This window comes from Caretta caretta, chromosome 27, assembly GCF_965140235.1.
Source record: "Caretta caretta isolate rCarCar2 chromosome 27, rCarCar1.hap1, whole genome shotgun sequence".
Lineage (NCBI taxonomy): Eukaryota > Metazoa > Chordata > Testudines > Cheloniidae > Caretta > Caretta caretta.
In genome coordinates, this window is record NC_134232.1 from 2,387,564 (window position 1) to 2,404,964 (window position 17,401).

At 47.0% G+C, this 17,401-nt stretch overlaps 1 protein-coding gene across 2 annotated transcripts in view; it reads left to right on the forward strand.

Moving 5' to 3' along the window:
• KIF18B (kinesin family member 18B) overlaps nucleotides 1-17,401 on the forward strand; it is a 38,656-nt gene that overhangs the window by 14,574 nt on the left and 6,681 nt on the right. For both annotated transcript variants that reach the window (XM_048829772.2, XM_048829774.2), the window contains exons 6-12: nucleotides 6,639-6,836; nucleotides 7,196-7,372; nucleotides 7,911-7,985; nucleotides 13,252-13,364; nucleotides 13,873-14,008; nucleotides 14,780-14,880; nucleotides 16,224-16,429. In XM_048829772.2, the coding sequence (XP_048685729.2) occupies nucleotides 6,639-6,836; nucleotides 7,196-7,372; nucleotides 7,911-7,985; nucleotides 13,252-13,364; nucleotides 13,873-14,008; nucleotides 14,780-14,880; nucleotides 16,224-16,429 (1,006 nt within the window). The remainder of the gene's footprint in view (nucleotides 1-6,638; nucleotides 6,837-7,195; nucleotides 7,373-7,910; nucleotides 7,986-13,251; nucleotides 13,365-13,872; nucleotides 14,009-14,779; nucleotides 14,881-16,223; nucleotides 16,430-17,401) is intronic.

Consider the following 17,401-nt stretch of genomic DNA (forward strand, 5'->3'; position numbering starts at 1 on the left):
AGCTTTCGTGAGCTACAGCTCACTTCATCAGATGTATCTGTTCATCATCTGTTCAGTATGTTAAGCAGGAGGATTATGTCTTCCTCTGAAGAATCTGGCAATAGCTACTGTCAGACAGAATATTGGGTTGGACCATTGGTTTGTTCTTGCAACTATAGCAGACACATCGGGTCATCCTCTTACTCTCTGTCCTGCAGGGTAGGGTTCTCCTGCAGTGCATCCAGTGACATTTAAACAAGTGTTGGGACTCCCCCTCCCCCACTTCCCTTGGAAAACATTTTATCCCCCTTTTTTTGTTTGTTTTTGTTTTATCCCTGTACCCCTGTGTATTGCAATGAACAACTAGCCTCCTTCCTTGGTGGCCTAGCTGCAAGTTATTTCCCCCACCTTCCCTTTCGTCAGTACTTAAACACACTTTACATACTGAGCTCTCAAACTTTCCTTGGAAATCAGTCCCTGCAGCCTACAATCACTTGCTACTCTTCTCTGAAAACCTTCCAATTTCTCTTCATAGTGGTGTGCCCAGAATGGAAAAAATGAGTAACTCCAGCACTGTACAAAGAGACTATGATCTCTCTGACTGCAAGCGCCTCTCTAACTTGCTATCATTCGCCCCAGCTCTCACCACTCCGGTTTCCCAAGTTCTCTCTCCACACAAAGCAGAGGCGTTTGGGAGGATTTTTCCTCAAATGGATTAGCTGCATTTTCAAGGCTGAATCTGCTGATGTGCTGCACCTCGGACACTGACTAGCCAGCTCCAGTCCAGGTTAGGGCACTTTGCCAGGAAGAAGGTTTAGTCGTTAGGGCCTGGACTCCCTGCTGGCCACAACAGAAAACCCTCCTGTAACGGGGTCGGCACCCACCTCTTGCGAGCACCCACTCTTGTTGAGTGTGTCTGCGATCTTTAAACCAGTCTAGCCCTGGTATGGGGCTGTATCCCCAGGGCTTCCTCCCTGGAGACGCTATCTTCCTGCGGCCCTCCCCAGGCTCAGTCCCTACTCAGTGCCCACAGCCAGCCAGGAGCTCCTTCATTGCTCCCTCAGTCCCTGCTAGCAAACTAGCTTTGGGTCAGTCCTAGCAGCCAGTCAAGAGCCTCTCGCTCCCCCAGTCCCTGTCCACACTGAGCCGTCTGTGGCCCTGCTGCTCTTCCAGGCAGCCAGGCCTGCAGTCCTTTCTTCTCCAGCTCCCAGCAGCAACTGCCCTGTCTCTGGCTCTGTAGCTCCTTTTTATAGGGTTCACTCTAGCCTGATTGGAGGACCTCTCCACTGCTCCTTACCTGGGATGGGTGTGGCAGGACCCTGAGTCCTCCATGAGGGGGCCTCTGGGCCTAGTCCACCCCATCACACCTCCTCTCCTACTGGTTGCTTCTGCCTTTCACTTAGGCTGGCAACTATAAAGTGCAGGGAGAGGAACTGGCTCAGAGTAGCTCTGTGCAGGGAGGCGGGGCTGATTGTTAGTCCTGCTCCTTAAGAACATAAGAAGGGCTGTCCAACTAGCCCAGTGTCCTGTCTCTGACAGTGGGTAGTGCCCGGTACTTCCGAGGAGATGAATGGAACAGGGTAATTATCTAGTCATCCATCTATCCCCTGTTGTCTAGCCCCAGCTTCTGGCAGTTGGAGGCTTAAGGACACCCAGAGTATGGAGTTGCACCCCTGGCCATCTTGGCTAATAGCCATTGATGGCCCTATTGTCCATGAACTTATCTAATTCTTTTTTGAACCCAGTTATACTTTTGGCCTTACAACATCCACAGCAATGAGTTCCACGAGTTGATTGTGCATTGTGTGAAGAAGTACTTCCTTTTGTTTGTTTTAAACCCATTGCCTGTTAATTTTATCAGGTGACAACCTCTCCCCCCTCCCCCCCCGTGCTTGTGTTATGTGAAGGGGGTAAATAACACTTTCCTATTCACTTTCTCCACACCATTTATGATGATATAGACCTCTATAATGCCACCCTTTAGTAATCTATCTTCTAAATTGAACAGTCCCAGTCTTTTAATCTCTCCTAATATGGGAGCTGATCCATCCCCCTAACTATTTTTGTTGCTCTTCTCTGCACCTTTTCCAATTCTAGTATCTTTTTAGAGATGAGGCAATCAGAACTGCCCACGGTATTCAAGGTGTGGGCGTACCATGGGTTTATATAGCAGCACTAAGAGATTGTCTGTCGTATGATCTATCCCTTTCCTAAGGTTCCTAGCATTCTGTTCGGTTTTTTTGACTGCCACTGCACACTGGGCAGATGTTTTCAGAGAACTATCCACGATGACTCCAAGATCTGTTGCTTGAGTAGTAACAGTTAATTTAGAACCCATCATTTTGTATCTAGCGTTGGGATTATTTTCTTCAATGTACATTACTTGGTTTTTATCAACACTGAATTTTCATTTGCCATTTTGTCACCCCGTCACACAGTTTAGTGAAATCTCTTTGTAACTCTTCACAGTCATCTTTGGATTTATCTTGAGTAATTTTGCATCATCTTCAGATTTTGCCATGTCACTGTTCCGCCCCTTTTTCCAGATCATTTATGAATATGTTGAACAGCACAGTTCCCAGCACAGATCCTTGGGGGGGGGCCCACTATTTACTGCTCTCTGTTGTGAAAACTGGACATTTATTCCTACCCTTTGTTTCCTATCTTTTAACCAATTATTGACTCATGAGAGGACCTTCCCTCTTATCTCAGGACTGCTTAGTTTGCTTAAGAGCCTTTGGTGCGGGATGTTGTCAAAGGCTTTCTAAAAGTTCAAGTGCGCTATATCTACCGGTCACTCTTGTCCACGTGCTTATTGACACCCTCAAGGAATTCTAAAAATTGGTGAGGCATGATTTCCCTTTATAAAAGCCATGTTGACTCTTCTCCAACATATCATGTTAATCTACATGTCTGATAATTCCATTCTTTACTATAGTTTCAACCAGTTTGCCTCGTCCTGAAGTTAGGTTTAGTGGCCTGTAATTGTCAAGATTGCTGCTGGAGCCTCTTTTAAAAATCTCCTTCCTTAGAAGTTTTTAAGGTCAGGCTTGACAAAGCCCTGGCTGGGATGATTTAATTGGGGATTGGTCCTGCTTTGAGCAGGGGGTTGGACTAGATGACCTCCTGAGGTCCCTTCCAACCCTGATATTCTATGATTCTATGAAATCGGCATCACATTAGCTACTCTCCAGTCATCTGGTACAGAGGATGATTTAAGTGATAGGTTACATACCACAGGTAGTAGTTTTGCAATTTCATATTTGAGTTCCTTCAGAACTCCTGGGGGAATCCCATCTGGTCCTCGTGACTTACTACTCTTTAATTTCTCAATTTGTTCCAAAACCACCTCTACTGACACCTCAATCTGGGACAATTCCTCAGATTTGTCACCTAAAAAGAATGGATCGGGTGTAGGGAATCTCCCACACATCCTGTGCAGTGAAGACCAATGCAAAGAATTGCTTTAGCTTCTCCACAACAGCCTGGTCTTCCTTAGCCCCTCAGTCATTCCGTGGCTCTGCTGACCGTTCAGCAGGCTTCCGGCTTCTGATATATTTAAAAAGTAACAGCGATTTTTTTGACAGGTTTCAGAGTAACAGCCGTGTTAGTCTGTATTCGCAAAAAGAAAAGGAGGACTTGTGGCACCTTAGAGACTAACCAATTTATTTGAGCATGAGCTTTCGTGAGCTACAGCTCACTTCATCGGATGCATACCGTGCAGCACGGTATGCATCCGATGAAGTGAGCTGTAGCTCACGAAAGCTCATGCTCAAATAAATTGGTTAGTCTCTAAGGTGCCACAAGTACTCCTTTTCTTTTAGCACGGTATGCATCCGATGAAGTGAGCTGTAGCTCACGAAAGCTCATGCTCAAATAAATTGGTTAGTCTCTAAGGTGCCACAAGTACTCCTTTTCTTTTAGCACGGTATGCATCCGATGAAGTGAGCTGTAGCTCACGAAAGCTCATGCTCAAATAAATTGGTTAGTCTCTAAGGTGCCACAAGTACTCCTTTTCTTTTAGCGATTTTTTTCTGTGTCATTTGCTGGTTGCTCTTCAAATTCTGTCTTGACCTGCCCTATTATACTTGACCTGGCACAGTTTATGCTCCTTTCTCTTTTCCACACTAGGATTTGACTTCTAATTTTTAAAGGACGCCTTTTCGCCTCTCACCCCCTCTTCTACTCTGCTCTTAAGCCATGGAGGCATATTTTTGGTCCTCTTACTGTTTTTTTGGTTTGTTTTTTTGTTTTTGTTTTTAATTTGGGATGTACATTTAATATGACCCTCTATTATTGTGCTTTTTAATAATCTCCACGCTGTTTGCAGGCATGTGAGTTGTGACTGTTTCTTTTAATTTCTATTTAACTAGCTACCTTATTTTTGTGCAGTTCCTGTGGTGGGTTTCTTTGGCATTTTCATCCCACAAGGATGTTACATTTAATTACATTAAATTAAACCACTATTATTGAGCAGTTCAGCTATATCCACCTCTTTGACCAGATCCTGTGCTCCACTTAGGACTAAATCAATAACTGTCTCTCCCATTGTGGGTTCCAGGACAAACTGTTCCAAGAAGCAGTTGTTTTATGTGTCGAGAAGTTTTATCCCTGCATCCCTTCCTGAAGTGACATACCCAGTTAATATCAAGATAGTTGAAATCCCCAGTTATTGCATTTTCTGCCTTTGTAGCCTCTCTAGTCTCCCTCAGCATTTCACAATCATGGTCACCATCCTTGTCAGGTAGCAGGTCGAATATTCCTGCCTCTATACTCTCCTTTAACCCATGTAAGGCTGCCGGCTCACTGGGACAGCCATTGCTCAGAGAGAGCTAGTGAGGTGAGGAAGGGGAGTAGTTGAGGCTTTGTGTGGGAATGAAAGGGAGAGAGTAGTTGAGAGCAGGGTTTGCTTCAGATCATGAGAACAGCCAGACTGGGTCAGACCAGTGATCCACCTAGCCCAGTATCCTGTCTTTCAGGTGGTGCCGGATGCTTCAGAGGGAACAATCAGAACAGGGCAGTTTATCAAGTGATCCATCCCCTGTTGTCCAGTCCCAACTCCTAGCAGGCAGAGGTTTAAGGACACCCAGAGCATGGAGTTCTGTCCCTGACCATCTTGGCTAACAAGCATTGATGGACCTGTCTTCCATGACCTTATCTAGTTTTTTTTAATCCAGCTATAGTATATCAAGTATCTATAAACTCCCTTAATGGGTCAGAGCCCCACAAATCTCATTACTTATAGGCCAACAAATGGCAATGACTTTCAGTGACAGAGCCAGAGGGTGAAGCTGTCCTAGAAATGAGAAGCCATGTGTTTGCAACCCTGGCTGAGCTCCCCCTTGTGGATGCTTACCAGGTTGCTTTTGGGATGCAACTACTAGATCCTACATAGAGTGTTTGGGTCTGGACAGAGTCTAGTCACTGTCTCAAGGTCTGGGCTTCCAAGCACTTTCAGGATGCAGATCCTCTGTCTAGCACCCCTTCCTGAGATATACGATTCTGCAATCGAACTACTGCTGGCCTGCCCAGTAGCAAATGCATGCTTCCCCAAAGTTCCTCCGAAGCTATGGACCCTCTGGATTGCTATTTCACCCTTCGGAGACTACATGACAGTTAAAACAAGGGACGCACAGACTCAGCAAAGGAATTTCTCAACCAGTCATTCTTCACTGATAGACAAAGCACAAGAGAGATACAAATCTACAGAATATAATAAACATCTGCACATCAAACCCTCCTTCCAGCATCCTCACCACTCTGAGAGCCCTTTGGGGTTTGGTCAGTCCTTCCAGAGTCCCAGGACTCTCCTCCCCTCCTGCACAGCCTTGTTATCTTGTTCTGGTCAGTCAGAGAGCCCTTGGTAAGAGAAGAACTTGTCCTTTTATACAGCTCCAGTCCCCTCTGTCAGGTGCCACTGCCCCCCAATCAACTTCAAGTCCCTTGGCCGGTGTGTCATTGCTTGTTTACAGCCCATCTACAGTTCAGACTGGGGACACTGGTCCCCTTGATAAGCCCACCACCCAAGGGACAGTTTATTGTTCTGGGACACTTCCATTTGAATGGAAGACTTTCCAGGTTAGTGACTCTTGATTGCTCTCTTGTTAACCCACTGCTAGTGGTCGCAGTCTCTGCTAATACCTTCTAGATATCCCAGTCCAATAAAAGGGTAAAAGGCAAAAGCGAAGGTGCAGTACAAGTTACAATCAAAATGGAGTTTGCAGACTGATACAGACATACCCATGCCAACCTGTCATATCCTGTATCCATTACAAGTTCTCCTCCCACGACCTGAGACCAATCAGAGTTGGCCTTATGGCCTGCGAGATCCTAGAACTGAGTGTGGGGAAGACTGGGCAGTGTTTTCTCTCCGCTAGCCCCTCAGCCGGGGGAAGATAGTTGACCTGTAGCTTGGCAACATGGCACAGTAGATCAGTGAGTGGAGAGGAAACACAGGCTCTTGCTGTCATTGCTTGTGGTGATGGCTAGTCCTGCAGTGAATCTCTTGCCTGGTGGCCTTATCAGACCCCAAGAGAGGTCATGTTCAGTTCTCTGCTGTCCCCTACGATAAGATGTTGCCTGCTGACTGGGCTGAGCAGGTCATGAGGCCTCGCCTTATCTTTCCTCACGAGCCTTATCTTTTCTTCCTGTCCTTGCAGATCTTTGTGAAGCAGCAGGACCGTGTCGTTGGCATCACTCAGGACCTGCAGGTGGCCAAGATGAGCCTGATTGACCTGGCAGGCTCGGAGCGAGCATCAACCACCAACACAAAGGGAGAGCGGCTCCGAGAGGGTGCCAACATCAACCGTTCACTGCTGGCCCTGATTAATGTCATCAACGCCCTGGCTGATGCAAAGGTAATGCCCTTGCTCCACCCTTCCACAATACACCCTCCTCGGAAAACCACCTTGCATTCCTGCAGTACAAAGGGCAGGGGGGTTAAAAGGACACTTGACATAAGGTATTTCCTTGTTTGAGAAACCTAAGGAACTCTCTGCTGCAGGATATTGACACATCTAGCTCAGGAAGACTTCATAGGATTAGGAATAGCCTCTGACATTAACTGTGGAAAAACAGAGCTGGACCAACTGCCTCTTCATGCTCTTGCTTCCTAGCCTAGGTTTATGGGAACGAGTCTGAGCATTAGGATATCCGCATGCTAGGATTCTTAGAGATACCTGACAACTGAGGTGGGTCTCCTGATCTCTCCAAACAGAGCAGGAAGTCCCACATCCCATACAGGGACAGTAAGCTCACACGCCTGCTGAAGGACTCTCTTGGGGGCAACTGCCGGACCATCATGATTGCTGCCATCAGCCCATCTGCACTCGCCTATGAGGACACCTACAACACGCTCAAGTATGCCAATCGGGCCAAGGAGATCAAACTGTCGGTGGGTCCCACACATCTGTGTACAGACCTCTATCTCTATGGTGCTGCTGTGTTGAGAGGCTGTTGGCAAGTGGGCTGGGGCAAAAGCTGGCTCCGTGAGGTTCATCACCTACCATAGTGCCTCTGGATAATTAAAGGGGTCTTAGTTCAGTTAACCCACTGGTAGACATTCATTTAGATCTCTGAACTATCTAGTCCACGTATCTATGCCTGATCTGGGGACAAGCCCAGCTAGAGTTGCTGATGGTGATGCAGCTCAGTCTGGAGGAGACGTGAGCATTGGCTAAAGCCAAGCGTCACTTCATGGGCTGGCATTAGTGACTATGAAAGGGAGCTTCTCCCTTCAGAATTGTCCCTTCGAGGTGTTTCCTACATCACAGGGGTATCCCAGCAGCGCTGCTTAACCTAACCCATAGAGTAACTGGGACCCAGCAACAGGACTCACTGGCCTCTCAGTTCTCTTGCACAGAGCCAGGGCTATTCCACCTCTGTTCCTTTAACCCTCTCTCCTCCTTCCCCACCCCCTTTCCACCCTGCAGCTGAAGAGTAACATGCTCAGCCTGGACTGCCACATCACTAAATACGCAGCTATCTGTGAGCAGCTGAAAGCAGAGGTGAGATGCCTGACAGGGGGCTGGTGAATGGTTCTGTCTGTAGCCCTTGCCAGAGACCAGCACTGCTCTGGGATTGTAAGTACCATGAGTTCTGTGATAGGCTCAGAGCATTAGCTATGCTGCCGGAGAACTGCTTAGCCCAGTTAGTGGGCAGTGTCTTACGTTAAGGAAGAGCAGAGGACTGGAATGGACTCTTCTAGGGCTGCAATGAGAGCTCTGCTGCTGGACATATCCAGGGGCCCAGGTATTCTGGGATCCTGCAGCCCTTGCTCAAGAACTCGGTAATGAATTCCTCTCTGCCTTGTTTGTGAAGAGAGCATCCCAAAGAGAGCATCCCAATGGCATGTAACTGCTGTAGCCCTGCCTCCCCTAATCTGCAGCAGGACAGCCAGAAACAATGGCACTGAAGTGTGAACTGCCCAATTGATCCCCAAAGCTCCTAGTGTCCCCAGCCAGCTGCCAGAATCTCCACATTCCCCCTTACCTCTTCTACAAGGCAAATGGTCAATAAACCTGCAACACCCTGAAAAACTTTGAGGCAAAGTAAGACTGTAAGGCTTACAACTGAGTGTGCCAATCTCGGGTCAGACTGTCAGAAAACTCGTGGCGTGTTCTGTAATTAGATTTCACCAAGCCAGTAACAAATGTGTGCTCCTGGATCACCATACCAGTCTGACCATGGAGCCACAGACAGCCCCCTTAGGCTCTCCAGCCCCTCTTTACTATCCAGACAAATTGAACTTTGTGATGAAAGGCTATTAACACCACAAATCACCTCGTATTAGGTTACTGCCAACCCCAAGGGGTCAGTTACTTACCCTGGGTCAATGGATACCCGATCTCACACCAAAGACAACGCTGACAGCCAGTTTCTCTAGTAAACTCTCTAAAGCTTTATTAGCTAAGAAAAAAAAATAGTTTTTGAGAGGTTAAAGCAGGTAAAATGCATTCACAGGGAGTCGGTTTGTAAGTCCAATATGATAGCAGAGATGAAGTGAGCTGCTAGATTTCAATAAGTCTCTCAGCGTTACACAGAATAACTGTGGGGAATCTTTGTCCACTTGTTCAATATTCCACCCTATTAGAATCCAAAACAGTTCAAAGATGCAGGATCATAGAATATCAATGTTGGAAGGGACCTCAGGAGGTCATCTAGTCCAACCCCCTGCTCAAAGCAGGACCAATCCCCAATTTTTGCCCCAGATCCCTAAATGGCCCCCTCAGGGATTGAACTCACAACCCTGGGTTTAGCAGGCCAATGCTCAAACCACTGCTATCCCTCCCCACTAAGGAGGAAGATCATTTCCTTGAACCAGTATTTATAGATTCTTGCTCACAGAAAATTAGCTGACTGCTTCTGTATCCATTGTTGAACGCAACGACTCTTGCTTTGAAGTTAGCCTTCTACTTTTTGCATTCACAAGTAATGTAGTTGCAGTGACATACATCATGCAATTGCCTGCCACTACAGTCTAATAGGGATAGAGAAGTGAAAACAATACAAGTATCACTCATTAGTTTTCATGCAGTTTACACACCACGTAAATTCTCACTAACATACACTTTTGATCTAGGGTTAATTAAGTAAGGGGTATACCTAATGTAATGCAATAGTAAACAACAGGTTATAGGTAAGTGAAGACAATAATAGTGTTTGGGGTGTGCTCTAGACCGACGGGATCTAATCTGGATATGGATAGAGCCCTTTTTAAAGTTTTTAATAAAGTAAATAGTAATGGAAACTGTGTGATCATGGGAGACTTTAACTTCCCAGATATAGACTGGAGGACGAGTGCTAGTAATAATAATAGGGCTCAGATTTTCCTAGATGCGATAGCTGATGGATTCTTTCATCAAGTAGTTGCTGACCCGACTAGAGGGAATGCCATTTTAGATTTGGTTTTGGTGAGTAGTGAGGACCTCATAGAAGAAATGGTTGTAGGGGATAATCTTGGTTCAAGTGATCATGAGCTAATTCAGTTCAAACAGAACAGAAGGATAAACAAAAATAAATCTGCAACTAGGGTTTTTGATTTCAAAAGGGCTGACTTTCAAAAATTAAGGAAATTAGTTAGGGAAGTGGATTGAACTGAAGAATTTATGGATCTAAAGGTAGAGGAGGCCTGGGATTATTTTAAATCAAAGCTGCAGAAGCTATTGGAAGCCTGCATCCCAAGAAAGGGGAAAAAATTCATAGCAGGAGTTGTAGACCAAGCTGGATGAGCAAGCATCTCAGAGAGGTGATTAAGAAAAAGCAGAAAGCCTACAGGGAGTGGAAGATGGGAGGGATCAGCAAGGAAAGTTACCTTATTGAGGTCAGACCATGTAGGGATAAAGTGAGAGAGGCTAAAAGTCAAGTAGAGTTGGACCTTGCAGAGGGAATTAAAACCAATAGTCAAAGGTTCTATACCATATAAATAAGAAGAAAACAAAGAAAGAAGAAGTGGGACCGCTAAACACTGAGGATGGAGTGGAGGTCAAGGATAACCTAGGCATGGCCCAACATCTAAACAAATACTTTGCCTCAGTCTTTAATAAGACTAAAGAGGATCTTAGGGATAATGGCAATATGACAAATGGGAATGAGGATATGGAGGTAGATATTACCATATCTGAGGTAGAAGTGAAACTCAAACAGCTTAATTGGACTAAATCGGGGGGCCCAGATAATCTTCATCCAAGAATATTAAAGGAATTGGCACCCGAAATTGCAAGCCCATTAGCAAGAATTTTTAATGAATCTGTAAACTCAGGGGTTGTACCGTATGATTGGAGAATTGCTAACATAGTTCCTATTTTTAAGAAAGGGAAAATAAGGTGATCCGGGTAACTATAGGCCTGTTAGTTTGACATCTGCAGTATGCAAGGTCTTGGAAAAAATTTTGAAGGAGAAAGTAGTTAAGGACATTGAAGTCAATGGTAAATGGGACAAAATACAACATGGTTTTACAAAAGGTAGATCGTGCCAAACCAACCTGATCTCCTCCTTTGAGAAAGTAACAGATTTTTTAGATAAAGGAACTGCAGGATCGAATTTACCTAGATTTCAGTAAGGCGTTTGATACTGTGCCACATGGGGAATTATTAGTTAAAGTGGAAAAGATGGGGATCAATATGAAAATTGAAAGGTGGATAAGGAATTGGTTAACAGGGAGACTACAGTGGGTCCTACTGAAAGGTGAACTGTGAGGCTGGAGGAAGGTTACCAGTGGAGTTCCTCAAGGATCGGTTTTGGGACCAATCTTATTTAATCTTTTTATTATTGACCTTGGCACAAACAGTGGGTGTGTGCTAATAAAGTTTGCGGATGATACAAAGCTGGGAGGTATTGCCAATTCAGAGAAGGACAGGGATATCATACAGGAGGATCTGGGTGACCTTGTAAACTGGAGTAATAGTAATAGGATGAAATTTAATAGTGAGAAGTGTAAGGTCATGCATTTAGGGATTAATAACAAGAATTTTAGTTATAAGCTGGGGACGCATCAATTAGAAGTAACGGAGAAGGAGAAGGACCTTGGAGTATTGGTTGATCATAGGATGACTATGAGCCGCCAATGTGATATGGCTGTGAAAAAAGCTAATGCGGTCTTGGGATGCATCAGGAGAGGTATTTCCAGTAGGGATAAGGAGGTTTTAGTACCGTTATACAAGGCACTGGTGAGACCTCACCTGGAATACTGTGTGCAGTTCTGGTCTCCCATGTTTAAGAAGGATGAATTCAAACTGGAACAGGTACAGAGAAGGGCTACTAGGATGATCCGAGGAATGGAAAACTTGTCTTATGAAAGGAGACTCAAGGAGCTTGGCTTGTTTAGCCTAACTAAAAGAAGGTTGAGGGGAGATATGATTTCTCTCTATAAATATATCAGAGGGATAAATACCGGAGAGGGAGAGGAATTATTTAAGCTCAGTACCAATGTAGACACAAGAACAAATGGATACAAACTGGTCACTGAGAAGTTTAGACTTGAAATTAGATGAAGGTTTCTAACCATCAGAGGAGTGAAGTTTTGGAATAGCCTTCCAAGGGAAGCAGAGGGGCAAAAGATCTATCTGGCTTTAAGATTAAACTCAGTAAGTTTATGGAGGAGATGGTATGATGGGATAACACGATTTTGGTAATTAAATATTCATGGTAAATAGGCCTAATGACCTGTGATGAGATGTTAGATGGGGTGGGATCTGAGTTACCCAGGAAAGAATTTTCTGTAGTATCTGGCTGGTGAATCTTGCTCATATGCTCAGGGTTTAGCTGATCGCCATATTTGGGGTCGGGAAGGAATTTTCCTCCAGGGCAGATTGGAAGAGGCCCTGGAGGTTTTTCGCCTTCCTCTGTAGCATGGGGCATGGGTCACTTGCTGGAGGATTCTCTGCTCCTTGAAGTCTTTAAACCATGATTTGAGGACTTCAATAGCTCAGACACAGGTGAGAGGTTTTTCGCAGGAGTGGTGGGTGAAATTCTGTGGCCTGCGTTGTGCAGGAGGTCAGACTAGATGATCATAATGGTCCCTTCTGACCTTAGTATCTATGAATCTATAAACATCAGCATTTTGCTAGTTTTCATGAATTTAGAGCAAATGTAATTAGGGGGCATATGCCATGTAAATGCAATGTGATAACATCCCCCTTTGTGAATTGGCTTGAACACACAATGACCTTTTAGCATTTCTTTGCTATCCACACACCAGTGAATTGTCCTATTGCTCCAGCCTGAGCTGGCAATCTGCTAGACAGATCACAACACTGACAAATGTCAGGGCAGAATAAGACTGAACTGAATGTCGAACCAACACAGGGGCTAGTGCAGAGGCTGGATTCTGGTAACTACCTCCTTGGAACACTTGGACCTGAAGGTGCTGCACAGTCTGCAATCTGATACAGAATCCAGGGAGGTTGGCAGACTGCTTGGGGGAATAAAGGGCAGGTGCCTGGCCGCTCTCCAAGGACTCCAAGTGTCATGGGTGGGGGCTGGGGAGGGGTCTCCTGGAAATGCACAAACTTCTCCTGACTGCCGTTTCTGGAGTGGAGTATGACTACAGGCTCATGAGCAAGTGGCGGACATGCTTGGGGACTGTTATGTGGTGTCCCTTGCTGCTTAGGGGTTCAAGTGCAGGAGGAACACCGCAAGTCCTAAGTGTCAAGATCTCTCCCGCAATGCATAGGCTGCTGCTCTCAGAAGGGAGGTGTAGCTTTGTGGAATTGCCAGCGAATGCCATGAAAGGATGGGGAAATCGGATCTACATGGGTTGAATTTCCCTTGCAGGTGGCAAATCTGCGAGAGAAGCTCCAAACTTACGAGAGAAACACCCAGGATCCAGACCACCAGGTTCCAGCTCCTCAGACACAGTCTAGCCCTTGGCAGGTGGAGCTGCTCAGGTACATTTTGTTGACCATCAAATCTTGTCCTTCCAAGAGCCTGACCAGTGCTGAATGCTATATCCTATCTCCCAGGCTTCCCCCATCAAGGATTTTTAGGGTTCATTTTACTCTTGATTGTGTCTGAAAGCAGAGCTGATTGGAATGCAGCCACACCTGTTGACTCGCTAAGCACATGGTCATGTCAGTCGTACACTCCTGCCTATGATGAAGCCATAGTCTGTCCACCGGTGCTTCCCAGAGCCCGGATGGGCAGAGTGACTCACTGACGAGTGAGAGGGAAGGTGGTCCACGAAGGCCTTTTGCCAGACTAAGCACAGAACAAGACTTGCAAAATCTGACTGTAAAAGAAAGTTCTCCATGAGGGTCTCCATCTCTGACCGCCCCAGAGAAGCCTGTAAGTGGTGGCAGCAAACACTGTAGCTTTCCACCCAAATCTGCTCTGGCAACTGCTCCTAAAGAGCTTGTCTCCGTGTTGTTATTGCTGCTTCTTCCTCTATTGCTACAGGTCAGCACAGGCTGCACAGGAGGGGTCTCCAGATCATGAAGTCCCTGAGAAGGGTAACCAGGAAATGGTGATACAGCAGCAGGAGCTGAAAGGGAGACAATCCTTTCAGCAACAGGACCTGGGAGCAGTGGAACGGGTGAGAGAAGGGGCTGGTTGGCAGAGGAGCGCTTGGGCAGGTTTGGAGACTTGGAGAGAATGAGACAGCAGCAGGGTGAGGGGAAGAGTAGGATAGGTGAGGGTGACCCTGAGGTGTTGAGACACTGACGAGGAATAGCAGGGCTATGGCAATATCTGTGGAGGAGAGAGAGAGTTTGGAGGGTGAGCAGCGGAGGTGGGGAGTAGAGAAGCTGGGAAGGTGAGCCTTGGAAGATGAGCATTATCCTGGGGAAAGGATAAGAGGCTGCTCCAAAGCTGCACTCAGCCCCACAGGATCACGGCTCTGCAGAACACCTCGCTGATGGCCGTCCCCACGGCACCTTGTTCTGTGCCTTAAGACAAGGGTCCAGCTGAGGAGCTCTCCACTGCATAATGCAGTACAAGGTCTCACGGCTCAGTGAGCAGTGAACATGTGATGTGCAGTGCAGACCACTAGTCTCTCATGCTGCTTGGTTCTGTTGTAAAGTACAAGGACACCCCATCTACGTGACACATGTTACTGTCTGGGGGGCCAGTTACAGCTTGTGCTGAAGCTGTGTCCTCTGCTCTACAGTAAACTTTCTCTCTCCTCTATTAAACCTGTGCCAGGTGAGAGTGGCAGGAGCTGGCAAAACTGAGCAAAAGCATTCACAGAATCATAGAATCTCAGGGTTGGAAGGGACCTCAGGAGGTCATCTAGTCCAACCCCCTGCTCAAAGCAGGATCAATCCCCAACTAACTAACGTACGTTCCGTCCTTGTGATCAATTCAGACGCCAGAGAAGGAACTTCATGACTATGCCACAGATCTTCAGCAGAAAACCAATAAACCAAGCTCTCTGCTCCAGGGATTGCCCCGGGATCAGACCCAGAGGTGAGTGTTCCCTCACCACCTCCCCCACTGCTGCCCCCACATACGTGCACATAGGAAAAAGGGACGTGCTCCTTCCTGTGGCAAGATGAACTGTGCGGCAGTACTGTGCCCAGGCTGAAAGAACCAGTGCAGTCTGCAGGGTGCTTGTGCTCCTCATGGTGATTGTGAAGGGGCAGGAGCAGTTAATAGGGATATAGGGCCTCTGTAGTTACCTGTCCTATAAAGGCAGCACCTACCATAGCCCACTGGAAACTGATCATATGGGATACCCCTCCCTGATCCTAATGGGTGATCTCTGTAAAATGCTCCAGGGGGAGACAAAACCAAGGCCTGGCCAATGTGCCATGTGCTGGGGAGATTTCTTTTTTTCCTGTGCCAAAGCTGCCATAGGAGGTCATGGTGTCTAGGAACAACAATGGTCCAGCCCAAGTAATTTATGTACTAAGGTACTAGTGGTAGCAAAGTAACTGCCCTTTCTCCATGAATCCCAATAATATGGATTCTGCCAACAAAGCAGAGTCAGAATTCCCAGTGTGGCAAATGGTATGTGAACCTGAACTTCAGACTGGTAGAATTCACCTCCAGAAGCTCTCCTTATGTCCTGGGCTTCTACAGGTTGTGGCCTAGGGTGGGTCCATGACCCAGTCTGCTGGGATCTCTGCCCCAAGTCTCTTGCCAGAATGGATCCCTTGGGAAAGTTACTCTTCAGGAGGAGCCCTGGGGAAGGGGGGTGTTTAACTTTAAAACCTGGCAAAGTCTCACTGCCAGCCTGGCCAAGAACCAGAGGTGCCAAAAGCCCAGCCCAGCGTCCCAATGCCTGCGATACCAGCTCTGGAATCAAAGGATGACTACAGAGTTGACAACCTGCAGTTTCTGTTGCTGGTGAACCCATCAAGCAGCAATTCCTTCTCTGCTATTGCAGTCTTAAAATAGTCTGACCAGATCTTACCACCTTGGATTGGGCTCCACTGCCCGATCCATTTACAGCTGAGGTGCAGACTTCGGACTAGCAGCAAGCTGCAACACCGCTGTATTGTAAAGTTTGGCCATCCCTTGCACTAACAGTCTGTGCTCTTGTGCGACCCTAAGAGGACACCTGGAATTGAACAGGCTTGTCTGGGTGCTTCCTGGAACCAATGCAGGTAGGTGGTATGTGGGAGTGAGGTGCTGGTGATGTAACCTAGGTGCCCAGAAGACCTAGGCTGAAGTCACGATTTTCAGCTAACTGGTTCTTGGGACCAGGTTCTCACCTGGCATGGGAGGCATGCTACACTGTGCTAGACTATTGGAGACAGTGTTCACCTGCTCCAGCGAAACGCACATTACGGCCCTTTCTATCCCAGGCTGGTACTTGCTGTCCTGCGTGTTGCACAAAGGCAGTACTCTCTGTTGAAGGCTGCCAACCTCCTAACCCCTGACATGGTCTCAGAGTTTGAGGAACTGGAATACCTGGTGCAAAGAGAAACCGGTAGGAGTCGAGAGCCAGCTGGGACTCTGGGCGGATCCGAGGTGACCCCAGCCCAAGAGGAGCAGCAGCACTCGGATAATGGTGAGCTTGTGTGGGTGTGGTCTCCAGAACAGCTGGGCCTCAACCCCTACTTTCTGCTGTCCCCCCAGGATTTGAAGTATATGCATGAGTGACAGGGCAGAGGAGCCTGGAAGGCTCTGTTCAGTGGCTCACACTTTGGGGTTGTCACTACTGTCCTCCCTCCCAATGGGAGTGGCTGCCTGCCTTGGAGCCTTCCCTGCAGCCCAAACTCCCTAGCAGGCTAGAGCAAAGCTGGGTGCGGCATATGTAGCCCCTGGCTACATGGAGCATTAACTTGGCATCTGGGACCCAACTTAAATGCACTTTGAGGACAAAGGCAACTTGAGGGTGGGTGGGCAACTGAGTGGATACAGCACTGGGGACCCTAGGACTAGGTACGGTGGCAGAGCCTCTGCCCCCCGCTAAGTGCCTCTGTTTAAAATCAACCTCAGTTAAAAGAACAGGAGGACTTGTGGCACCTTAGAGACTAACCCATTTATGACAGGTTTCAGAGGAACAGCCGTGTTAGTCTGTATTCGCAAAAAGAAAAGGAGTACTTGTGGCACCTTAGAGACTAACCAATTTATTTGAGCATGAGCTTTCGTGAGCCACAGCTCACTTCATCAGATGTGTTTCCACGGTACACATCTGATGAAGTGAGCTGTGGCTCACGAAAGCTCATGCTCAAATAAATTGGTTAGTCTCTAAGGTGCCACAAGTACTCCTTTTCTTTTAACCCATTTATGTGAGCATAAGCTTTCGTGAGCTATAGCTCACTTCATCGGCTGCATGCAGTGGAAAATACAGTGGGGAGATTTATATACACAGAGAACATGAAACAATGCCCCCCAGCCTGAAGGAAATACTCACGAGCAACCACACAACAAAACCACTAACCCAGCAACCTATCCTTGCGACAAAGCCCGTTGCCAACGGTGTCCACATATCTATTCAGGGGACACCATCACAGGGCCTAATAACATCAGCCACACT